The 24418-nt window shown below is 37.2% G+C and overlaps 5 protein-coding genes and 1 long non-coding RNA gene across 9 annotated transcripts; 1 reads left to right on the forward strand and 5 right to left on the reverse strand.

The window, feature by feature from the left end:
* Positions 1-626: 626 nt before the first annotated feature.
* LOC142526961 (L-ascorbate oxidase homolog) lies at positions 627-3627 on the reverse strand. 2 transcript variants are annotated; one of them, XM_075631657.1, is made up of 8 exons: positions 3002-3365; positions 2772-2881; positions 2258-2528; positions 2072-2174; positions 1627-1972; positions 1172-1537; positions 1015-1093; positions 627-947 (listed from the first exon to the last, which is right to left on the reverse strand). In XM_075631657.1, exons 1-8 carry the CDS (start codon positions 3149-3151, stop codon positions 741-743), a joined length of 1632 nt encoding a protein of 543 aa, XP_075487772.1. In that variant the 5' UTR covers positions 3152-3365; the 3' UTR covers positions 627-740. The 2 variants fall into 2 exon arrangements, with proteins under 2 accessions (XP_075487772.1, XP_075487773.1); XM_075631658.1 differs by lacking the exon at positions 3002-3365 and adding an exon at positions 3405-3627 and having other exon boundaries at positions 628-947.
* Positions 3628-6270: 2643 nt separating this feature from the next.
* On the forward strand, positions 6271-10572 carry LOC142526960 (uncharacterized). 2 transcript variants are annotated; one of them, XM_075631656.1, is made up of 15 exons: positions 6271-6482; positions 6667-6788; positions 6975-7025; positions 7132-7251; positions 7333-7452; positions 7537-7678; positions 7771-7941; positions 8215-8370; positions 8581-8687; positions 8814-8904; positions 8992-9133; positions 9257-9413; positions 9618-9734; positions 9861-9981; positions 10127-10572. In XM_075631656.1, exons 1-15 carry the CDS (start codon positions 6441-6443, stop codon positions 10361-10363), a joined length of 1896 nt encoding a protein of 631 aa, XP_075487771.1. In that variant the 5' UTR covers positions 6271-6440; the 3' UTR covers positions 10364-10572. The 2 variants fall into 2 exon arrangements, with proteins under 2 accessions (XP_075487771.1, XP_075487770.1); XM_075631655.1 differs by lacking the exon at positions 6271-6482 and having other exon boundaries at positions 6616-6788.
* Positions 8677-9425, reverse strand: LOC142526963 (uncharacterized). Of its 2 annotated transcripts, none has more exons than XR_012815367.1 (4): positions 9293-9425; positions 9164-9208; positions 9053-9102; positions 8677-8976 (listed from the first exon to the last, which is right to left on the reverse strand). It is a non-coding gene; the product is annotated as an uncharacterized LOC142526963 (long non-coding RNA). The 2 variants fall into 2 exon arrangements; XR_012815368.1 differs by having other exon boundaries at positions 8677-8985.
* Positions 10573-10761: 189 nt separating the features above from the next.
* Positions 10762-13847, reverse strand: LOC142526962 (uncharacterized). Its single transcript, XM_075631659.1, has 4 exons — positions 12997-13847; positions 11931-12091; positions 11733-11843; positions 10762-11506 (listed from the first exon to the last, which is right to left on the reverse strand). Exons 1-4 carry the CDS (start codon positions 13718-13720, stop codon positions 10904-10906), a joined length of 1599 nt encoding a protein of 532 aa, XP_075487774.1. The 5' UTR covers positions 13721-13847; the 3' UTR covers positions 10762-10903.
* Positions 13848-14672: 825 nt separating this feature from the next.
* Positions 14673-17522, reverse strand: LOC142526218 (glucan endo-1,3-beta-glucosidase 1-like). Its single transcript, XM_075630469.1, has 4 exons — positions 17133-17522; positions 15747-17027; positions 15076-15103; positions 14673-14988 (listed from the first exon to the last, which is right to left on the reverse strand). Exons 1-4 carry the CDS (start codon positions 17197-17199, stop codon positions 14847-14849), a joined length of 1518 nt encoding a protein of 505 aa, XP_075486584.1. The 5' UTR covers positions 17200-17522; the 3' UTR covers positions 14673-14846.
* Positions 17523-18461: 939 nt separating this feature from the next.
* Positions 18462-23119, reverse strand: LOC142526219 (arogenate dehydratase/prephenate dehydratase 1, chloroplastic-like). Its single transcript, XM_075630470.1, has 11 exons — positions 22414-23119; positions 21832-21899; positions 21657-21749; positions 21368-21568; positions 20970-21050; positions 20813-20908; positions 20187-20264; positions 20030-20119; positions 19866-19933; positions 19259-19340; positions 18462-18834 (listed from the first exon to the last, which is right to left on the reverse strand). Exons 1-11 carry the CDS (start codon positions 22673-22675, stop codon positions 18778-18780), a joined length of 1176 nt encoding a protein of 391 aa, XP_075486585.1. The 5' UTR covers positions 22676-23119; the 3' UTR covers positions 18462-18777.
* Between the last annotated feature and the right edge of the window lie 1299 nt (positions 23120-24418).

Consider the following 24418-nt stretch of genomic DNA (forward strand, 5'->3'; position numbering starts at 1 on the left):
CAAAATATGGGAAGCCCTTTTAAAAAAGAAAAGAAAAATTAAAGAAAAGAAAGGAAGCGTGGCTATGTTCGGCAATTTATTTATTTAATTTTTTAAAAAAATTCGATTCAAGTTTCTTTTTTAAATAATAAAATCAAAAATCATACTCTTTTCTTTTCTCAAAATATTTTAAATTATTTGACATCTCACAATACAATCATTATTATTAATTTACTTTATTTAAAATTTTAAAAAGAATTCATTATTATATTATCTTATTCAATAAATTATCTTTTAAACCCCGAAAATAGCCCATGCACCACGATTTTTTTTTTATTTTTTTGCGTATCTCGTGTATTATTTTATATAAGTTTACATTTAATAAAATATGTCTCCCCCAAAAATAAAACGAAACATATATCACAATCTCCAGTATTTTCTACAAGAAATCGACAATAACATCAAAGACGAATCCGAATTTTACCCTTAAATTGTAATATTTTTTATTGTATATAATCGAAAATTTTAATTGTCAATAAACAATTTTTTTTTTCTCTTGAAGTCCAAGAATTGTCCGTGCAACTTTTAAGAATTAAGTTATAGATTTTGACTTTGACTTTCACTTGGGATGTATGGTTTTTCATCATTAAAAAAAGTGATTTTATTTGCAAGATACCATTTTTACACAATTTAGAGGGCTATATATTAGTAAAAAAAATTGTTTTGAGTAACAGCAGAATCGAATAATCCCAGGCAAGCCTCTAAATTAAAGGACGGCCTCTTGCTCTACCACAGAGGATAGCATTTCTTGGTATTCCATACTCGTCTCTCAATGAGTTGGAAGAGGTGTAAACTCTCAAGTAGAATTGCTGACCCAAATACTGTCTTTCCCAGTTCTCTGATCTTATATTCCACATTCCCACGTTGTCCAGAGCTACATAAATGGCCGTCCAAGAGTTCGGGTACACCTGAAATTTAAGCCAACATTTGTAAGCGAAATGAAAAATGAAAACAAAGCATATATTGTGTGCAGACCTGGGTTGTGCAACGAGCAACCGTGTCTCTGTAATTATAACTTGCTCTGCTCGCTTCAGTCCACTGTCCACCATCCATTCTGTTGTGTTTACATGTTAGCAAACTACAAAGAATCTAGAAAGTATGCTCTATTTATGTAACCATTGATTATACTAACCCAACTACGAAGAAGGAATATCCATCGATGTGCCAAGATTGGACGGCATCTTCCCAGTTTTGGAACACGATTTCTACAAAAGATCGAAAATCCGCATGCATGACGGAGGTACCCAAATACGCACTTTTCCAGGATGGTTTTTCAGGGATGCTTCCCACACTGAAAACCCCTCCAATCTTGAAATAATCGGCCAACTTCAGTGGGGTGTTTGGAGAAACGTATGACACGCTATTGACCGCATATCTCTGTTTTCCATTGATAACTGGAGCTGAATTAGCTAAAATGATGGTCCTGGCAGGTTTGATCATTCCGTAATGGTAAGAGCCTTGTGGATTAGGTCTCGGCCCACTTGCCGTTAGATTCCAACTGGTTTACAGAGCATCAGGTTAAGAAACTCAAGTTCAGCCCAAGCCTAACATATAAGCAAAATAATATATCCATGTAAAACAAATCACCGAATTGATCTGGCCTGGTTCAGAGACCAGGCAACGTCGGAGGTAGGTCCACTAGGGGGTAAACCAGAAACTTTGGTGGCTGAGTCACTGTAATGCAGAACAGCAGTGGTGGTAAGTACTGTGGGGGTGAAACGTGAAGACACGGTAATGTAATAGTCCTTCGCTGGTTGGTTTGTTGAGATCAAAACCGAGTAAGATTGCCCTACGAAGACGTCGAGTGAGGAGTATGTATTCTGGAGCGTGTGAGATCCTTCAACCTCTACCAGTTTCATGGTGTGTCCCTCGATTCTAAAATTAATGGAAGTTTTAACTCCAACATTTGATATTCTGAACCTGTATGTTTTTCCTGCATAAAATACATTGTGTTGGTAAGAAATCGAGTGGGCAGGAGACACTCTTATGCACGGATAGTTTTAATCGTGTTGTTTGATTGAGAAGGTGTCACCTGGATCTACCGTGAAGGTATATCCATTCCAACCATGACCGTTAATAATAAGGCCATCAGGGAAGGGAAGATTATGACCTCCGTCCAAGAAATACTTCAGTTGCTGCAAAAAAAATCGTGCATGAGTGAGTAACTCGCTATAAAACTAATATTATCAATGCGTAATGTTTTCCCAAAAGCGCGTACTCTGTGGGTTCGTTTGAACCAATCCCCAGCAAGAACAGTATAATCTCCAGCTGGAGGGGGGAAAGGTACAGGGATAAGAGGACGGCTGGAAATCTTGATGCTCCCATAGCCTCCAGCAGCCTTATGGAGAGCAAGTGAAGGGAAGTAGAAGTAGCTGCCGATTTGGTCCTTTGGTTGAAGTACGTAAGTGAAGTTTTTTCCAGGCGGGATTGGGCAAGTGGTGCCATATACTCCATCTTGCCACGAGTTTTTTCTTTGTTGTAACCCGTTCCTGTCACAAATAGAGTTACATGAAGAACTCATCAAGACTAAATAGAAGAACTATATTACATGCTTGTTGAAAAAGATTGGAAATGAGATTATCGATCTGAAGCCAAATCAAAAGCACAAGGAAACGAAATAGATCTAGTACTATGATATAGATCTAAGGTGGCAGAAGGAATGATATCTATGATTAAGAGCAGCGGGAATGCAACAACACAGATGAAGACAGAGCTCAGAGAACTTTGCTTACCAAGAAATGAGAAATGGCTCATTCAAGTAGTTGAAAATGTTTATTATCAAGTTATCGTTGGTGACACAGTCAATCTGAGGCCCTGGAAACTGCCCATTTATCAGAATTCCCTGCATCAACAATTTTTCGTATTCAAACACCGCTCTAAAGAAAAGAACACGTAGGTGCACATACAGAAATTGAAGGCATTAACAGTTTGAACGGTATATGAAGAACAAGCAGAGTGGTACTTGTTGCTCGATTCCCAGTGGAAAAATATCACCATAAGAAATTTTCCAAGTGTAAAATCTGTAAGGGTTGTCACCATTCACGTCTAGTAAACCAAGCAGCACAGCAAGAATGAATACGAGAAAGCACACACCACTGTACCCTCTCGTCATGGTTACCCACTCTTGGTCTATATTTCACGCTTTCAATGAAAAGTCAATATGTTGAGTTGGATAAACTTATATAGCAAAGAAAATTATGCAATAAATTGTAGAATGTCTCTAGATTTTTGTAGAGCACACACCCATGCAAGTGATGCAACAAATGTTTTCCCCTAGTTTCTTTATGTTTAACGTGAATCTTGGCAAATAGATGGAGAGGACGTCAGAAAAATAAGTGGGATATTACACATCCCCACCCTTGTACCATAGAGTCCGCTCAAAATGGCGCGTTTGGTATTGTCACCAGCTACTGCATGTGTTGTCTGCTACAACTGCAGCCTTTTCTTCTGCATGCAAATTTATTTTCTGATCGGAGATTCAGAAGAATCTGAGTCATATAACAATTGTTTTTATACATGGACATGGTTTCATTAACCCTGTAATATTTATAACCATCATCAATCTTTCTCTATATTGATATTATTCAAGTCTACGTTTCACTAATTATTCTACAGCAACAACTACCACATTTAGGGGTGTATTGGTTATAGACTTTTAATGACTTTTATGGAGTTTAAAAGTCTAGAGGTATTCAAACTAGACTTTTATATACTCCATAAAAGTTTAGTGGTATTCAATGTAAACTTTTGTAGAATTTTAAAAAGTCATGTTTATTCAAACTTGACTTTTAAAAACTCTACAAAAGTCTATAAGTATTCAAAATGTGAATAGACTTATAATGACTCTATGAATTCTATTAAGTACAAGAATTATAGCCTAAGGTACAACAATAAAATGTCAACAAAAGTCTTTGATTCAACCTAAAGATTTGGATTAACATTTAATTGAGAAATCTCCCAAATTCAATACAAACTTTCATTCTTTTCTCATCTATTTTTTTTTTCTTTTATTTGTACTTTTTAAAAACATAATTAAAATTTAAATTTTTTATTAATTATTATATAACATTTTATTTTTAATTATTTTCTTTAATTTTAGTTAATTTGTATATTAAATTATTGTATAAGCAAATTCATACCGATACTATACCAAAATTTTCGGTATACCGAACCAAAAAAACCTTACATTTTAAAAAAAAAATTATAATTTATTGTTTTAAAATATTATATATTTTAAAATTTTGTATATTTTTCCGGTATTTCGGTATATACCAAAATTTTCAAATTGGATACCGTTACCGTACCGTATTGAAATCTTCGGTATAATTAAAATTCGATAAATTCAATATTTTTTTGTTATGGTAATCTCGGTATACCGAAAATTCGGTATTTTTTCCCACCCCTAACAGGGCTTGTATTGGCATGTGCTATATTACACAATTTTCTTTGAAAGAAGTGTCAATTTGATGAATTTCAAATTGAACTAGATAATGAAGCTCAATTGTCTTCATCAGCACAAGTTTATGAAGGTGACGACTTTGATCAGTTATTTAAAACTCAAAAACAACAACGAGCAAATGCTAATGCATGGAGGGATATCATAGCCAATGGAATGTAGAACGATGTTGATCAAATTGTCAGTAATGATTAGATTTTTTTTATAAAAGACTACTCATTATTTTGAGTGTTCTTTTAATAAAATTTTATTACAAACTTATAAAAATATTATTCATTAATATGTTGAACTGACATAAATAATTGAAATTTTGATTTCAATAAATTGGATAGTTCATTTGTCGTTTTTCACAAATTAAATTTATTTAACTTTTAAGTAAGTAAAATTCATTTAAATTCATAAATAAAAAAATAATTTAAAATTGAAGAGATTATTTATGTCCAATAATTATTTTAAAAAAATTAATAAAAAATAAATCACAATTATAAACTACAAAATTCACATAATTCTATGAAAAAGTTTACAAAAGTCTACAAAAATCTTGAAAAAAAGTCTATAAGAGTTTATGAAATTTGTTTTACAATTCTATGAGATTCCATAAAAGTCAATACAAATCTATCAACTCCAAAAAAGTCCATCATTTAAAAAAAATCATTAAAAATCTTAAAAGTATAAAATGAATACATACTTCACTACGGTGCTTTAGATCCTCCGCATGACGCCAGCTGTGCAATAGCTACTTAACTCTGATAAAGGGTGGAATGGGGTGGGCCAGAGAAAAAGCTACAACTATACCTTGCTGCAACAAGCAAGATGGCAGATTTATATGTGGAGATTATTTTTCCGTGGTGGCCACCTTTCTTCTGGTGCGAGTTTTTGGGGCCTAAATGGTCAAAATCAAGTGACGCCAAAATCCCAGAAAAAATAAGGTCTCAAATTGTGTTTTTCTTTTCTTTTTGGCTCCATCGAAGGTTTCGTTTCATGGAGCCATGGCTGTCAGAAACTGGTCATTTTCCCTGACAGATCCGTGAGAGGGTGGTCTAGCTTGGAGCCTGGATATAGACAAGTTTTGAGTCAAACATGATCAGATAAATTGTTCATATGTGGTAAACGAGGATAAATTTCACGACGGAGCAACCAAGCTGCTCAAGATACAGCTACAACAATAAATTAAACAAGAGACGCCGAAAATTGTAAAATATGCGCCGTAATCGATATTACACAAAATGAACACTTTTTAGTTGCACAATGTTACGTAGGTGGCATCAAACCATAAATGATTTTATTTGATAAATACCAAGTTTACTTCATATCCATGGGTGATACCTACAATAAATTCCAACGCACCGTGATAATATTTAATTTGGTAGTATTTTTGAGAATTCTGGGAAAATTAATTAAAATATGTTGTTTTGGAGAATGTGACATATCTTATTATGTTTTCTAATAATATTTTTTTACCGTATTATATCATATTTATATACACGTGTGTGTGTGTGTATATATATGATTGTTTTGAAACATATAAAATACTTTAAAATTTAATCATATAGCTTATATCGTTAAGATATAAAATATATATTACTTCGAGGAATTATAAAAGGTTCAATTAAAAGTAATGCTTATTTTGTAATATAAAAGTGAGAAAATAAACTTCGAAAAATTGGTATTTGAATATGTTGTATGTTCGATTCTATTTTGAGAGTATCGAAATATTTTTAAAATAAGCTTCACAACACTGCCCATGTTTTCCTGGGACCTGGTTATAGAGAAGACAAGAAACGGAATATGGTTTCAATGTCTGGTAGTTTTTAATTACTCCGTTGGAAACAAGAACTAGTTATCCGAACGTCGCCAATGAGTATAATTATTATAGTTCTATCCTGCAAGAGCTTCAAAGCAATGCACTTGCAGGATTTGAGATAGATAGCCAGCTTCAGTCACGATGACAAGGAAAAAAGTGACTTTGATCTCCCAAAATTCCTATGTAAGTGCATTATACTCTCTCTCAAATTAATTGGTTTCCCATTGTGAAAAAAAAAAGAACTTTGTACAGCTCTCATAAAGTTATTCCCATGTTTCGATCCTCCTTGATACCCCCAAAGTCGTCCTGATCTCTTATGTCAATCCCCTGGTTATTATACATGCAATTGATATTTATGCATCTGCAGATTATAGTGGATAATGGATTGGTGAGGCTCACGATATCCAAACCACAAGGACTATTGACTGCCATCAAATATGGTGGAATAGATAATCTGCTCGACACAAAATCTAACGAATTGAACAGAGGGTGACTTCCAAATCTTGACGGGTTATATACAAATGTAGAGCATATATCGGTTAAGCTGTAAAGCATACACATCTAAAAAAAATTGTGGGTAGTCTCCAGATGAGTTCTAAACATCATAACTAACACGGTAACATAAAATTACAACTTTAATGATTTTCTTTGTTAATGCTTTTGCTAATCACACAGTTACTGGGACATCAATTGGAGTTTGCCAGGGGGCAATGACAAATATCAACTGTATGTTTCTCTGTTTTTCTTAGAGAGGAGTTTTAACAGATTTTCCTTCCAAAAGCTCATGTTATCAGCCATGACAAAATAAAATAATACCATTTTTCCAACTCAGGCTGAGAGGGTCTGTGTACAGTGTGATAAGTACGAGCAACGATGGATTGGAGGTTTCATTTAAGAGCAACTATGATCCTTCAATATCCGGGACAAGACTGCCACTCACCGTTGACATAAGGTCCACTTTGACAGAAGCCTTCTGCTTTAAATCTTGAAATAAGTTTTTCTTGATCGCTTTTAAGACATTCCTAGAGTTCAGGTACATTGTAAGAAGTGGGGTATCAGGTTTCTACTGCTATGCAATATGTGAACGCCAAACAGGATATCCAGCATTTGATCTTGCGCAAACAAGAATGGTGTTTAAGTTGCAACAGGACAGGTGAAATAGCATATTATTCAAGTCACGTGATTCAGTGGCATGTAGTCAGATGTCATTCTCTATCACAATATTATTCTGGAGCAGGTTTCACTACATGGCAATCACAGATGATAAACAAAGAATAATGCCAATGCCAGAAGATCTACTGCCAGGTAGAGGCAAACAATTAATTGTACCTGAGTCTGTTTTGCTAGTCAATCCCATGAATCCAGACCTTAAGGGAGAGGTAATGTCAAATGTAGAAAATCTTACAAAAGTTGTAGACCTTGTCTTTAAAACGTGGCATTGTGACGCTATGTTAATGTTGTATGAAATCAGGTTGATGATAAATACCAGTATTCCATGGATAACAAAGATGGTGGAGTCCATGGATGGATAAGCTCCAACCCCATTATCGGATTCTGGATCATCTTTCCCAGCCAAGAATTTCGTAATGGTGGACCAACTAAGCAAAATCTTACTGTCCACACTGGTCCAACCTGCCTTGCTGTAACATTTTCTTTCTTTATGCATCCATAATGAACGTGTGAAGTTATTGAATAGAATAAATTCATGTCCATACTTAAAAGGAAAATTGAAGAATATTTGTCCAAAACATCACTAAGGACAAAATGTGATGGATGTTACTGCTGACAGAGAATCCTATTAGCTTTGTGCTGCTGTCAGCAGTAAGCAATAGCCATGGAGTCTTCCGCTATTCAATAACAAACAAAATGAAGACCAGGAAAGTCCAATTGTAAATCTTAATATTTGGTGAAACAGATGATCCACGGAAGTCACTACATTGGGAATGACATGATAGCTCACTTTGAAGAGGGCGAGACTTGGAGAAAAGTCTTTGGTCCATTCTTTGTATACCTCAACACGACCACGGATGTGTCAAAAGCATACAACCTATGGCTAGATGCAAAAAAGCAGGTACATGTGCACAAATATGTTTCTTCATAGACAAAAGAAAGAAAAGATGCGGAAAATATGAGAATATGCAGATCGAGAAATTATACAATACGACTTTTGGCATATATCTATGACTCCATACTTGTCAAAACAGCTTGTTATTATCCATGTGATTGATGAATGCTTATACCCAAGCGCACTGAAGTTTTATCTTGCTTGTATCCACCTTAGAGGTTAATGGAAGTGTCATTATGGCCATATGAGTTTGTCTCCTCACCATATTACCTCACTTACAAAGAGCGTGGTTCAGCTACGGGGCGACTCTTTGTCCAAGACAGGTAACCATGTTAGACTTAGAGAACATAGATTCTTAAGCTGCAGACGCAAAACATAATAATTTGATATTGTTTCCTACAATGAAAAAGTTGTATAGCAGCTTATTCAGTTTCTTCCCAATAAAGTAGATTTGTCTCAGCCTCTGTGCTTCCTGCTAAGTATGCATACATTGGACTATCAGCTGCGAGAACTGAGGGCTCATGGCAAACTGAAAGCAAGGTTCTTACCGAATTAAGTTTTTCTCTGGCAGCTACGAGGTTTCCGATTTCTAATCATAGATAATTGATGCTTCTGCTCGGACTGCAGGATTATCAATTTTGGACACAAACAGATGTGGATGGAAATTTTATAATTAAAAATGTAATACCAGGAGTGTATGGTCTTCATGGCTGGGTTCCGGGTTTCATTGGCGATTACCTGAAAGAAGATCTTGTTACTATGTCTGCAGGTAAATACATGAGAATGATATTTTTTTTACCTTTTTTTTCTAACTTGAGCCGTAAGTTGTCGGTTACTTCTGTTCCTGCATGTTGGGCTACCTAAGGTTAAGCTGACTAGTGAAGTTCATCAGGATCAGAAACTCAGCTTGGAAATTTAACTTACATACCACCTAGAGTTGGCCCAACTCTATGGGAAATTGGTTTCCCAGATCGCACAGCCAACGGTTACTGTGTTCCTGATGTGAACCCGATGTATGTCAACAAGTTATTCATCAACAGCCCCGAGAAGTAAGCCATGTCTCTATTTCACATTATACTCAGAGAACAGTACAAGTCAACAAATAAATGCTAGACATCTTGGACATGAAACAAATCATAATTTCTTATCGTTATCTAATTTGATGTTCCTTCTGTTGAAAATTTCTGTATGCATTGTTTACCAAATCAGTAAAAAGTCAAGGTCTTAGTTCTTCTACTTTACCTATGGTTTAGATTCAGGCAATATGGCATGTGGGATAGATACACTGATATGCATCCATCCTCCGATCAAGTTTTCACAGTAGGCATAAACGATCCAAAAAAGGACTGGTTCTTTGCTCACGTGGATAGGTATATCTTCTCTCCCTTGACAGAATCAACACAAAAAAACTCTGTGTTGTCTTAAACAGTGATGCAAGTTTAAACTTGAAAAACCAAGAGGAAAGACAATCTAGCATGATTCATGTTGTTATACAGGAGGGCGGCAGACAAGTACGTTCCATCAACATGGGAAATCAGATTTCACCTTAACTCAGTGACTAGTGGAATTTACAAGTTGAGGTTGTCTATAGCATCAGCCACCCGTTCTGACTTAGAGGTCTAGCCCTAGATCTAGCACCCGTTATTTATTTTTTAAAAAAGAAGACTGCATATAGCGGCAAATTAAAGCACCAGCTATTAATACCACCACATTCTTTGAAATCTAATTTACTAAGCTCGGTGATCAACGCTAGTAATTGCAGGTGCATGTTAACCAAATGAATGGCAAACAACTCATATTGCAGTTGCTGAATTTAGGAGCAGATAATACAGTTTGCAGACATGGGATTCATGGGCTCTACCAGCTTTACAGTGCTGATATTTCCACACCTCTTTTAATTGAAGGTGACAACTGCATATTTCTTACCCAAGCGAGGGGTGGAGATGCATTTTGTGGAATTCTTTATGACTATATAAGGCTAGAAGCTCCACCAACTTAACAGAGTTAATAGAAAGAACAGAAAATGTGCATTTTCATAAAAGCAAAATGATCAATTTCATATGAGACCTTGACAGAATGTATCAATTTTTTTTCCTCTTTCCAATTGCATATACTCAGTGCTTAACCACTCAAACACTTAGGCAGCCAACAATAGTTATAAAAAAAAGGTAGCAAGCTGTTGCAGGCTTAGTTCTTGGCTTAGGTTTTGTTATTTATCATCCAGATCGTTGGACAATACACAAAATAAAATTTAAAACACTGAAACTAGTACTGATGAATTTCTATCTGTTCGGGCCCTCCTTAATTTCAGAGGGGCGGTAAATGTCAAGAGTTTGAATTGATTCCTTGTCGGTGTTGCTCCTTCACAATTTAACTCTAAGTCGATGTATCAAAATAATAACTTTTACAGAAAACAGCTTGAAGGACTGGGGAAAATAGTCGAGGAAAAATGCTTACAGAGTTCAAATAGCAATATGAGAAAAAAATGCAAAAAGGCACAAGAGAAGTATTGACATCGATTCTGATGAGGCACAAGTTCTTAGTTGGATGACTGAGATATGTTGTGACAGATTGTTAATAGAAGTCCATAGTGATCACTGGGTAAAACTGGAAGTACCAACTTAGTGACCTGCCCTTTAACTCTCTTTTCCTTGATATACGATAGACCCTCAACAGCATCCATCCCTATCATTTCAATTTCCCCAACCTTAAAATTTTTCAACTTACAAACAAATCGATCCAAACGTTTCTGCAGAGTTCTGTTACCACACAACATCTTGTTTGATTTTGTGTCGTATGTCCATCCAATTTCTCCAGGCCGTAGCTCTGTCCAGGCATCTATCCATTCATCAGCTAAAGGGAAACCACCATCCAATTTATCATCCCAGTTCATGTCCCCACAAAAGATCACGTTTATATTTTCATCAAGAAACTTCATAGCTTCTTTGGCTTGATCTACACGTTCTTTGCTGAACATCTGATCCCATTTTGGTGGACTCGGACAAGGGCTTTCTAAGTGGCTTGTAGCAACAACCAGTGCTACATCTGGCAGCACTTCAACCTCAGCAAGACAAAGTTCCCGCCCCATGATGGAGTTGTGGAATGGTTTGCAGCTATAGGATTTAACAGTCAGTTTACATAACTGCAAAAGTTTTATCAATATAAGTGTGCCTCGATTCATAGTATGACAAACGGAAAAACTGAAATTTTAGTCCTAATAGTTCCTGGTAATATGGATCAAACTCACAAGCAAAGCAAAATATTTTTGGCAAGGATATTTAAGGACTATATGAAACATGAAACAGCATCAAAAATCGAAGTAGAGTTCCCTGCCTACAGATTATTTAATAATTTCTTCTTTGGATCACCTGCATGCAGAAATATGATCCTGGAAACTCCATATCATTTGAAATTGAGCACCGGTACTCCTTCCACCAACTCGATTGCTGGAAAATTTCATAGAAACTAGGGGTGACCTCCTGCAGAAGTACTTAGGCACAACCTGTGAGAAACATGAGAAAGAATGGGATTTTATGAAATCAAAATAATACGTAAGGAAAGAAAACCTGAAAACATATAACATCTGGTGAGTGCAGCTCAATAAGGTTGCCCAACGCTTTCATCCTCCCATGCATCTCAAGATCTTCACGAAACCAAACATTATAACTCAAAATCTTCCATGTTTTAGATTCTGAAGCCATATTAGTCCCACTCGTAACTAGCATTGCTGCACAAGATTTTGATGTTATAATTCCACATTCTAGCTAAACAAGGGAAAATGGAAGAAGCAACACGGTCTACAAATTAGTGAGACCACTGCAGAGTGTGTCTCCCAATGCAAGAGCGGCACACAATTATTTTTGCATCCCATGAATTAGTAGCAATGACAATTTTCTACACAATTTATCAAAAGGGAGCAGCGAAATCAGAAGTTGAATTATTCAGTTGCTACATTCCATGATGTGGTTTGACGAAAAGGACATAGTTCCAAGTATATTTTCAAAAATACTACACAACAAAACCAAATCCCTTCATAATATACAAAGATAAAAGCTGAATCAGTAAATAACCTTCCAACATTATATTTTCAACTGTGGATTCACTGATAGAAAATATCTCTGTACACCAGGTTCCCTCAGTTTATTCTCTGTTGTTTTGTGTGTTGGAAACAATTACAAAATTTAGAACACGAACCTCATTATAAAGGTGCCAAAATGATATCCTTCATAAGAAATGTCGCATATTCATTATATTAAGTCCATTTACATGTGTCTCGAGAGACATGAGATTCCAAATGCTGACACGCGAATTTCATACTGATGCGTAGCGATGAGATTCAATGCTTCTCAACTCGCAGAAGCCCGTTGTATACAATGGACCACTGCATAGATGTCTCTGCTTCCACTCGAATTAACTAACATAGACACCCCCATATGCATGCATTTTAAACTGAATACATTCAGTATATCAAACTTAAAATATAGAATCGACCCATGATCATTTAATAACAGAATGTGATGTGAAATTCAAACGATAACTAAGCCTTGAAAAAGTAAATGGCATGTGAATAAGACTCATAGCGAAAGAGCAAGTCACGAGATCAAGATTCATAAAAAAAGTTTTAGAAAATACCAGATGATTCTACTTCCAAAACCTCATTTGCAGCTTTCACAGCCATAAACCCAGAAGAACCACCCGAACTACCGCCGCCACCATTCGCACTTGAGCCATCCCGATCTTTCCTCTTATTACTGCAAGGGTGAACTACCGGCAAGACAGGGTTATCTCTCCTATTAACATCATTATCCACAATTAGACTCTCCCTACTCCCCAGACCACCAATATCGCTACGCAGTGAGGGCGAGACGGCATCCTTTAACTGACCAGAGCAACCAGCGTCATCGTTTCCAAAACAAGCATTTCCATTCTTTCCTTTCTCGACACTACTACAACTTTTCAAGGGGAAGAAAACGCTGCCAATGGAAGAACCCAGAAGACCTTGATCAAGATCATCATCGTCCACTTCGAGAGTGGATAACAGAGAAGCCGAAGTCCTGGTGCCACATATTTCGCAGGTTATGCTCCGATACGAGTTCAAGAAGGTGCAGCCGGCGCATGCCCACTTAGGCTTCGATGAACACGATATCGATAAGGATGACAACAGCGACTGTGGTATTGGGGAGAGACAGATTTCACAGTGCAACTTCTCCGAAACTGGGTTCTTGAATGTGCACTTGGAGCATGTCCAAGACATTGTTTTTACGATCGAATACAGGGTTTTTGAAACGTTTCGGGGCTTACGATGGAGATGGGGCGAGACGACGATTGGGTTTACTAAGTTGAGCAATGAAAGCATTACGAATTTGAAACCGAAACCATCGCTAGTCCCGCTTTTCAAGACAAGCTTTTAGGTTTGTAGTTTCGGAAGTGCTGCCTATATGTTTCCATGTTTCCTTTTCTGTGCAACTTCTACTTATTTTCAGTCAATTAAGAACAAATTAAAAAAATATTATGATAATCAGGCATGAACCCATCAAGATCCGGCTCAAATTCCCGGTCCATCATTAAGGCCCACAGGTGAATGGCCCATGACAAGCCCAGATATTCTCCTATAAATACCAGGTTGGAGCGTATGATTATTGGATTCAATATATTGTTTTCAGCAGCACCCTTAGCTGCTCCCCCCATATATCCTCAGTCACTGACTTGAGCGTCGGAGGGGCTACGCCAGGACACCCTCCTGGCCCCCTCCTAACGATCTTATTTGTGATTTCAGGCTCAGGGTAATTTCAGAACCTGCGTCTGGACTAGTGACACTTGCCGGAATCGGACCCTAAATTTCCCGTGAGTGAGACTGGTGATACCCAGGGATGAACCCATCAAGGTCCGGCCCAAATTCTCGGCCCATCATTAAGACCCACAGGTGAATGGCCCATGAAAAGCCCAGGTATTCTCCTATAAATACCAGGTTGGAGCGTATGATTATTGGATTCAATATATTGTTTTCAGCAGCACCCTTAGCTGCTCCCCCCATATATCCTCAGTCACTGACTTGAGCGTCGGAGGGGCTATGCCAGGACACCCTCCTGGCCCCCTCCTAACGATCTTATTTGTGATTTCAGGCTCAGGGTAATTTCAGAACATGCGTCTGGACTAGTGACACTTGCCGGAATCGGACCTTAAATTTTCCGTGTATCATATCATATGATATATATTTCATTATTTATTAAGTGCATTGAAATATCCTTATCTTTATACATAAAATTTTTTTATTAGTTGTATACATTATTGGAATTGATACATGTAAATATAGTGGCGAAAATAATTTCTACTTCCAATGAATGATTCACAAGTTCCAACATAATTTTCCAAGCAGTGGTGCCCATGAGCCCATCCACATAATAGCAGTCCAATAATGACTAGCAAAACCAATTATTTCCCCTAAAGCAAAAGTTATTTGCTAATACACCTATACATTGTTATCATGAAAGGAATGAATAATAAAAGAGACAAGAAGTGAAGCCCCATAAAATCTTGAAATGAAAGCCAATAAATCTCACTCCCTCACCACCACTTGCTTGTGTTGAGTTCACAATCTGGTTGGTCTTATTGCTTTTCGTCTTGCTGCATCCATTAACAGAGGAAATCATTGGGAAATGGGAGAAGAATAGACAATAGAGTACGAATAAAGCGACGCAGAATCATGCATACCTTCCAGGAAATATACAACTCCCGTGACCTGCAAAACATCCCCACAAAAAAAATGGTTCAGGTTATAGTTCAAGTGGAGCCACACGTGGCTGCTTCGCGACAAATTCTCTATTATCATAAAACAAAAGTTACTACCGTGAAAATAACAGAATCCACATTATAGTTTGTAAAACGTTTTGAAGAATTTGCCTCACTGTTTTTCCTATCCTTATTTTCAAATGATGATGTTTTTCTCCTGAAGTAGGAAACCTTGGCCCTCAGAAGCTAGTCGAAGGCTTAGAATAAACGTCGAACTTTTCATGGATGAAACAAGCTAATTAACAAACACTATGAATTATTCTCCATTCGATGCAGTCTACTCATGTAACCAGCTAATGAGTCATCCGATGTGACACAATCATGCCATGCTTGACCAAAAATATTCAAGAAACTAACATATCCTCAGTATACAGTCAAACAGAGCAATATGCTGAATAAAACAAAACACTTTTTCTCATCACAAAAAGCATTCTTTTTATAATAAAAGAATCATGAAGTGTATATACTCACCCAACAACAGCTTGATACTATATGCATCATTAATCGAATATACATACCAAATAGAGACAATGCCCTGAATTTCTTTAGTGAAACAAACAAATGTATCAGTAATGTGAAGGGAATTTACTTACTAGGATCAGTTGTCGTGATCATAGCAGCACCCTTGAAATCACAAGATCCAGAGGACTTCCCTTCCTTTTGATAATAGCTATCAAATGCATATGAAGCATGATTCTTAACATTATTAGGCTGGTAACAACTCTCCCCTGGTTGAATCTCCGAGCAATTCGCCCTCCCCGGTCCACAGGCCCAATCTAAAGCCGTTTGCAAGGTCTTTGCATCCAAACCATCAGTGGCAATACAATAAGTTTGATTTGTTGTGTCATTAGCCAAAAATGTGCCACTCCCCGACACATGGAGCAAGTAAACCGGCGTCGAATTCCCATAAAACAACCCCCAATTGGCCTCGGACACAGGGGGTGACCTCAAGTCCTCGTTGAACAGCTCATATATGTACACACTAGAAGTAATTTCGGGGTGCAAAGGCGTCCCAATACGATCTATAACATGCTTAATCAGATTTGAATTATACATATCCGCATTATCGATCGTAGCATAAGGCTCCTTCGAGTCCCCCCTCGAAGGCCACCCAGTTTCGGAAACAAGAACGATCACGTCAGTAACATTAAGATTCTTCAGAGAAAAATACACAGAATCAATCATGGCATCAAAAACATTGGTGTAGTGGAGCAATGTGTTAGGATCAACCATTTCTTTAGAGGGTGTTAATGGCTTGAAGAGGGAATTATCTAAAGGAACAACCCCTTTATTCTGCATAAACACATAGTAAGGATACAAATTCATCATCAAAGGTGACTGTGTCCTGGACAAGAACTGCAGTAACTGGGTAATAACAGGGCTCAAGCTCTGATTAAAATAGGCCTGGGAAGGTGGAAAGGGGTCAAGAATTATGGAAGCAGAATTGGGAGTTGAAATCTTGATTTGGGTATGCAAATTTGCAGCCACAAGAGCACTGTAGAGTGACTCGATTGCTGGCATGAGCAAAGGTGTTGAACTAGGAATGGTGGTGAAGATTTCATCCCCAACTGCCACGCCGGTGATCAGAGTTTCAGGGTAGTACGCCGCCACATTGCGGCCAATCCAGTTGGCGGCGGTGGCGTTGGAGGAGCCAATGGCAAGAAGCTGGTTATTGGGCACACCGACAATGACCCTAATCTTGGTATTAGCAAGCGCCTTGAGGATTTCAGCGTCGGCGTCATAGAGCCTGACATGTGTAATCTTTTGCGACTGCAAAAAAGCAACTAAATCTGTAGCCGGTAGCAAATTTGACACATCTGTGCCGATGTTAACTCCAATATATGGCTCATCTTTGCTTTGCTGCGCCTTAATTTCTGCGCACAGGGAAAATAATAATACACATCCATGAGCTTTCTTCACAATATAACAACATAAAATCAGTCTCTTGAATTGAACTTCGAATCAAATAATCATCTAACCTGTGAAAAGTACGAATAGGAGAATGCTCAGAAGAATAAAGAAGAAGATGAGCTTAGGATTTTCCATTAAAAATGGTTTCTTGAATCATCTTCTGGTTCTGTACCAGCCAAGACTAACGGCATTTAGTTTGTAAATTTCTACAGATTTGAAATTTCTAAAGAATTAAAAATAAAGAAGGGTAGTTTCGAGTTGGCAAACTGCAGGGCTCAAGTGTAAGATAGGTAAGAAGCATTGATGAAGAATTGGTGAAAGAAAGTGGACTTTGGTATTGAGTAGGCTAGATTTGGATACTCAGCCCAAATCCCAAATGACTATAATGTCCTCCTGAACCGATAGTAAAAATTCTTGATCAACATAATGAAAATGGTAGTTTGGTGGGTTACACCATAAAGTTCCAACGGTTTCTATAAAGTAAATGGAAGGTCAAACAGGTAAAAACGAACACCACGAAAGTAGTTTTAAATAAAATAAATAATATTATTTAGATTCTACTTATACTACTCATTATATGTCGGATGTGATCATATAAACATAGATCCAGGGGATGTCAGCTTATGGTGGGGCTCTGTCCCTGTAAAAACTTGAACGTTGAAACTCTACACCCTGACTTCCAGGCTGTTTCCTTGATATCACTGTCTTAAAAGCCAAATAGCAATAATACCCTTTCTTGCACTACTCACCTGTCTTTGAAGTTTAAACTATGTAGCACATCGCCCAGTGAGAGGTTATAATTGAGATTTCATTCGACTAAGGAGAATATAAAGTATTATTTAAGGAATGTATTTTGCCAACTAGAGGCTTTGACGTAGCAAATATTGTTTTTTCGCGTAAACAAAAAAGTTTCAAGATCAAAAACAACAAAAGAGAGTGTGCTTAAACCCGAATTTTGCGTAATTTTTTGTTTATTTTAATTGAAATCTAAAAATTAGTTGGAAATTAGTTCTATTTTTACAAAACTGATTGTTATATATAAAAAAATTAACGTTAGAATCAATTATTTATTATATTTATCAATTTTTCAAACATTACACAATTTTAATTTTCTTTTATAATCTACAAATTTAATAACTTATTTTAAAACTTCCAATAGCATGACGATTGTTACTTAGTAATTCAATTAACGTGTTGCACGTTACCTTCACAGACATGTCCAAGATTTCACACTCAACACCAACGCCAAACTTGAAGATTACACAACCTTAACAAGAGAAAATTGAATACATCACTTTCAGAAGCAAATTTTTTCCGAGTGTAAAATTTTAATTAATATTGTAGCATGGTTGACGTATCGACATAATTGGGAAAAAAAAATAATTACAACGTTAGGGTGAGAAAAATTTCAAGAATGAGCATGTAGAATTGATTTGATCTATTACATTTGAACTTTCGAGTATGATGTGATTCAAAAACAGAAGAAATGTAAAACGGACGCTATTCTACGAAGGGAAGTAGACAAGTACAGGTCCAAACTGAAATGATTGCGTTGATAGCCATCAAGGTGAAACAAGCACATACACATGTACACGGTAATTAAATGTTCTGTCTCGTTATCTATCATTAGAAACGTGGTGATAGTCCAACTCAAAAACAAAAACAAAAAAAGTGGTGGAAGCTGAAAATTTCAGGGTGCAACTTGGCAGATTTTCATGGATCTGTATCTACTGGATAACAACCAAGAACTCGAAGAAACCTTGCAAATTCCTACATCATGAAACAACAGTAACACACGATTTTTTTAACATTTGAATAGTACTGGAAGACTGTTTTGTTTATGTGGATTGAGGTGTAAATGAATCGAGCAACTTTGAGACAGCTTGATAAATATTTATTTGAATTTAAAATTACCAAATTCCAAATCCGAATTCAAACATTTTTTTTCGAGTCTAACTCAAACTCGAATATATCTGATTCGAGCATTAGAATTTTCTTCATATTCGACTCGATTCGATCTATTTACACACCTAATGTGAACATGGAGAAGAGGAATCACAAAAAATCTTGGATTAAGCAGTTTACTAACAATGAGACGCCGCCACCATAATGTTGTCTTTGTTTACCAATCTTAAATTCAATCAAGTTATTTGCATGTGGTGCAGAAAACGAACAACACATGTAAAATACAGACCTGAAGATGGCCAAGTGCATATTGGGCGCGAGGTTCAGCCATTGAAGCTTCAAAATCAATGTAAAAGAGGTAGTCAAAGTATCTGCAATTGGGATTTTACGTCATTTCCATGTAGAGAATGATGTTATGTTCTCGGAGATAGGAAAGTGATTTGAATGTCAAAATGAAATAATAGGATTACTGAGTATATTGCATAACATATAACTCTGATCACTGATGATATTCATTAGTCATTATTTAGGATGAGCAACATATTTAATGCGTTTGTACAAGAGAACTATAACAGAAAATGGAATGTGCAATGAGAAATGAACACGCGTTCAGCCACTCCCCGCTGCACATAGCAACTAAGGGAATAAAAAAATAACATGGTTGGGGATTAAAAACATCTGTACATGTCAATTTGAAATTTTTATTTGCCAAACACAACCAACCAAGATCTTGTGTTTGACAAATTGACATCAAACCAACCAAGATCTTTCTTGGAAATTAATAATCTTAAAAATCTCAGGAAGCTGTGCCAACAATTTTCTAGTACTAAGAGCATAATCATATGACAACGTGACTTGACAATAGTTTGTAATTAGATAAATAAAGCGCTACTCACGTGGCACTCCCCCTATTAGAATCATCAACGACCCTCAAAGGCCGCCTTTTCTGTGGCCGGCTCTCAATCTGCAGATTATCGTTAAAATCATAGTATAATTATCATATTTTAATAAACAGGAAAAAGTCACAAGGACTGCGAATAAAATCGCACCTACAATTTACCTTCGACAAATCAATACCCCTCAAAGCAAAGACTGCCAAGGCCTTGAATAAAACTCCAGGTCCTTCGTCCAAAGTGAATACGATGCTAGTCTATAAAGAAAGATTGAATTGTTTGATCAACCAACAGAGAGTCAGAGACTGATTCAAGAAATAATACCTTATAAGGTCGATCTGTTCCTGGGATTGTAGGTTCCCTTGCAAGTATTAGAAAACGGGTAATGTTGTCTGGGTGATCCTGTTTGGAAGATCACATAAGTAACTATTACTGGATTTTTTGACATAGTCATCTATTATTTTTATAGCAGAAATATAAGAGTGGGAGAAGGAAAGAACAAATGAAGTGGGTGAGATAAAGAAAATTTATGGTGTGCTCTTCAATTTTTCATCTAAAAACTGAGTTCCACTTTCAATATCAGCAGCTCATGATCAAATCTCATTATTTCATCTTCATCGTGATTCATCCCATTCCAATCAAACAATTCATGCGCATGCACTGTTTGGCAGAAGATTCCATAAGTACAGAAACTAGTAACATCAAGCAAAACAGTTGTCTTGATTTCCAGTAGCAATAAATTAATAGTGTGCTCATATGTGTGTGTGTGTGTGTGTGTGTGTGTGTGTCTTTATATATATATATATATATATCATAGGCTAATACACAACCAATCAATTTTGGGTTCAAAGAACAGAGTTCAAAAGTTTTGCGTAGAATTCTGAAAACAAAACATTACTAGGGCTCAAATAAAGGGCCTTGTTTGACAAGATTCTAAACCAAAACTTCACCTGTATTCTTTCGGAAAGAATATTGAGTCCATAGATTTCTGCAGCTTGAGCACTTGCGATTGCTCCAGTCTCTCTTACAGCTTCGGAGGCTACAATCTGTCATCGTGTCAAAGCTAAATCAAATAAAATTTGCAAAAAATAAATCTCAAAAGAGCACCTGAGCAGCACCGGCAGTATCATCTGCGCTAACTTTGGTTACACCCAACTTGTTTAGATACATCTCACACTGATCAAGGGCCTGAAACCATAGACGACAACTTGTTACTTAAATTCAGGGAAACAGATGGCACATGTTTATCGAGTGTAAATCAGGAAAAAAAACAAAGAAAAAATTTCCCTTGCACAATACAAGAGTCTGACTTTTTATGGTTTTTTATTGCACTGCCTACTTGAAATTTTTTTATCTTCAACATGAAACCAAGGAATGAAATAACTCCAGCAAATCGTGGAATCCATTATTACCTCACTTGACTTGTTTGCACCCAACCAAAGATTTTGAAGAGTTTTCCAAAGCAGATGAATTCATGAATGTAGAAAAGATGGAGAAATTATCACCTGTGGATGACTCAAGACGCACTTTAGCTCCTCCTTTCTAACCCCAGGTAAACCTAGAAGGCAGTGACTGACAACTAACTGAACTTCCCCGACAATGTGAAGCCTGTGACGAAGCAACAAGTCATAGTTCCGATGGATGCTACCACCAACAGAATTCTCAATAGGAAGAACTGCTTTGTCGACCAACCACAATTCAACTGCCTAAGAAATAGAACTCAGCAACATGAAGGCAAAAGGAAAGTTACTTGATTGAAAAAAAGTAAAAGGATAAGTTGAAAAGTATCCTTACCTTGAATGCAGCCTCAAATTGGTCGCAAGGAACAGTCTCGCACTTAGGATATGCTTTTAATGCAGCAGCTTCACTGTATGCTCCTGGAATCCCCTATTTAGGCAAGTAGACCTTTCAAAGAATAAAAATATACAAATCCAAGCAAAGTTATGGATGGAATTATAGCTAACATTACCTGATATGCAACACGAACTTTTGAGCCATCACTAGAAGAAGAAACAAAGTTGCTAGCAGACAAAGGTTCTGCATTTGAACATAATTTATTTAGTGCATGCAAAGAAATAGTGTAACCAAAATGGCCATCGATGTAAAACAGATCACATAATCCTAGACTTCAATATTCATCATCCCTAGTTAAATATTCTCAAAAATGAGGATCAATCTGGCTCAAGAAGGAAACAACTTCTACGTTTAATATTAAAACTGTCGATGCCGTGGCATCATTTTGCTCGGTCTTCTGTAGTATAGGCGCGTGAATGCGATTAGAATCAGCGTTGAAAAATATTGTTTCGACTAAAATCAGATAAACATTACAATCAGAAATCCGTGGAAAACTCTATCCATCCAAAATTATACTGACAAACTGGACCGAAAACATTTAAAAAAATTGTCAAAATCACATGTTTTCCACTAATAAATTGTAAATTACACAAACTATCAGTCTGATTCCGACATTGACCAGAATGAGGTTTTGAAACGAATCGAACAAACCTGTACTCAAGAAATTAGTTTAACACAAAAAATGGGATGCACTTACTTGGAAGAGAATTTAAATCATGATGAAATCCCACAGCAAGAGGGATTTCAGTGGCCCCTTCAACACCCGCAGGAGTTGAGGGTGTCTCATCTTCCACAGGGGTGATTGCCCTGTGAGACAGACATTCCCATTTCCACCGAATCCTCAAATTCAAGAAAGTAGACTGCCTATGCAAGGAATCCAAAACGCCAAATCGAGGACACGTGGTGGACTTCTTGCCATTAAAACCACAAACCAAGATCGGCGCAGCCTTCAAAGCCATTTACTTTCGATGTCCCGACCCCAATCCAGAGTGTTGTATTCAATTTAACAAAATTCATGAGAGGAACAGAAAATTACCAACGGAGTGTTGACGGAATTGCAAAGAAATCTCTCTTCCCAGATCTGTTTTTGAACTTTTCACCGGTAGTCAATCGGAAAAGTCCGGTTTCTTGAACTCCCGCAACAAGAATGTTGAATAATTTGTTGGGAAATCTTGAAAAGCAGGCAAGAAAAGAAGAAGAGAGAAGTAGGTAAACAGAGTGTTGGTTACACGGTTTATACTCGTCGTGTGTATCGACGTGTACATTTCCGAGAGCGCGAGTGCGGGTAGGTGGACATGGGAATGGAGGGTGGGGGTGGGGGTTTGAATCTTGAAGCGGAAGAGTGCGGCGGAGGATTAAGGAAGGGATGAGCTGGTTGGTGATCATCTGCGTCTTGGCCGTTGCGAGGCCCCACTGCTGTGGGAAATTATATTAGATAAATACTAATATAAATATTAAAAGTAATTATGCTTTTGGTTTAAAAAATTTATTTTTATGTGTTTTTTAAAATTTCGTTTCTGCTTAATTTAACTGATATTATAAATTAGTTGGATCTCAAATTAGAAACATTTACATGATTTCTTGATGCAACCCGGGTAAAATGGATGAGTCGGGTCAGGTATTCTGCCGGATTTGCTATCAAATTAAAGAAAATATGAGTCGAGCGTCTGGACTGAACTTCTTTCCTTCCTGAGATTTGCTAGATCTGCGAACAAGAAAATAACCACGTGAATGGGCGCCGGAGGGGTGTCCGGCGTGACCACTCCGATGCTTAAGTCAGCAGGGTACTCAAGCAATAATACCAATGTAGCCCAGTGATGGTTGTCAGATTGGCATGGAGAGTGGGAGTAAATAAGCAATAAATGAGAGTATATTAAATATGCGTATTCAATATCTGAATAGAGAGTAAATGCAAGTAAAGAACCTGGTATTTATAGTAGAGGATGCAATGATGACCTCGTTTTTTGTGTTTAAGCATTAATTATAGTAGGACGACTGATTATACCCTATTGTTCTGACATGTCAAATCGCATAGTAGTCACATCCAGCCTACTTGATTTTACCAACCACTTGCACTGATGTCGGAAATAGGTCGGCTACATACATTCTGTTTATCGACGGTATTAAATGTTTTCCTCATATCGAGGTGGCCCGGGTAGAATGCTTCCCGGGAAATATCGTAGGAAACCGGACCCCTAACAGCCTGACGATCGAACGCCTCAGATATTCGCCTTCCCGGCTCCTGACGAATCCTCCCTGCAGATTCTCCTTGACGACCTGTCTGTCCCACAGCCCGGGCATCGAATCTCCCGGCTTTCCTTAGGCTCCTTTGTGGGACTTGATAATCCGTTTACCCCGACTCCCGGGTTATCCGTACCACCCGGGAGTAATCCATTCCCCCTGATTCGGGCACCATTCTATATCCATGTCCCGGGTCATCCATAACACGGGACATTATGGGGCATCATCACTCACTCCTTAAATAGTCGGGCTAGAGTCTTACTCGCTGTCCCGATTAATCATGTGTGCCCGGTCAGGCAAAGCAATTTGTCGTTTAACCTTCCGAAACGATAAAGATGTTGTCACCATCACTGATGCTGTCGTAAGCCCTAAAATTCAAACTTATCCAAATCGTTTCGTATCCCAAGGATAATCATTTGTGATATCTCGATATCTGTGCACGTCTTTTCGGCTACCTGGTA

The sequence above is a fragment of the Primulina tabacum genome, chromosome 15 (assembly GCF_025594145.1).
Source record: "Primulina tabacum isolate GXHZ01 chromosome 15, ASM2559414v2, whole genome shotgun sequence".
Taxonomy (NCBI): domain Eukaryota; kingdom Viridiplantae; phylum Streptophyta; class Magnoliopsida; order Lamiales; family Gesneriaceae; genus Primulina; species Primulina tabacum.

Bases quoted from the DNA above. Each gene is read 5' to 3' on its own strand.
- LOC142526961 (XM_075631657.1), bottom strand. From the start codon at position 3,151: ATGACGAGAGGGTACAGTGGTGTGTGCTTTCTCGTATTCATTCTTGCT. The intron at 1,538-1,626 runs GTGATTTGTTTT...TCTGTAAACCAG, and splicing joins AACCAGGCCAGATCAATTCG to TTGGAATCTAACGGCAAGTG. The intron at 948-1,014 runs GTCTGCACACAA...CTTAAATTTCAG, and splicing joins TTGCTCGTTGCACAACCCAG to GTGTACCCGAACTCTTGGAC.
- LOC142526960 (XM_075631655.1), top strand. From the start codon at position 6,616: ATGTCAATCCCCTGGTTATTATACATGCAATTGATATTTATGCATCTG. The intron at 7,453-7,536 runs GTGAAATAGCAT...ATTCTGGAGCAG, and splicing joins TTTAAGTTGCAACAGGACAG to GTTTCACTACATGGCAATCA. The intron at 7,679-7,770 runs GTAATGTCAAAT...GTATGAAATCAG, and splicing joins ATCCAGACCTTAAGGGAGAG to GTTGATGATAAATACCAGTA.
- LOC142526962 (XM_075631659.1), bottom strand. From the start codon at position 13,720: ATGCTTTCATTGCTCAACTTAGTAAACCCAATCGTCGTCTCGCCCCAT. The intron at 11,844-11,930 runs GTTTTCTTTCCT...GTACTTCTGCAG, and splicing joins CAGATGTTATATGTTTTCAG to GAGGTCACCCCTAGTTTCTA. The intron at 11,507-11,732 runs GTGATCCAAAGA...AAACTTTTGCAG, and splicing joins GATCATATTTCTGCATGCAG to TTATGTAAACTGACTGTTAA.
- LOC142526218 (XM_075630469.1), bottom strand. From the start codon at position 17,199: ATGGAAAATCCTAAGCTCATCTTCTTCTTTATTCTTCTGAGCATTCTC. The intron at 15,104-15,746 runs GTAAGTAAATTC...GATGTTTTGCAG, and splicing joins GATCACGACAACTGATCCTA to GTCACGGGAGTTGTATATTT. The intron at 14,989-15,075 runs GTATGCATGATT...TAATGGATGCAG, and splicing joins AGTTGTATATTTCCTGGAAG to CAAGACGAAAAGCAATAAGA.
- LOC142526219 (XM_075630470.1), bottom strand. From the start codon at position 22,675: ATGGCTTTGAAGGCTGCGCCGATCTTGGTTTGTGGTTTTAATGGCAAG. The intron at 21,900-22,413 runs GTAAGTGCATCC...GTTCAAATGCAG, and splicing joins TGATTTAAATTCTCTTCCAA to AACCTTTGTCTGCTAGCAAC. The intron at 20,120-20,186 runs GTATTATTTCTT...CTTTCTTTATAG, and splicing joins GAACAGATCGACCTTATAAG to ACTAGCATCGTATTCACTTT.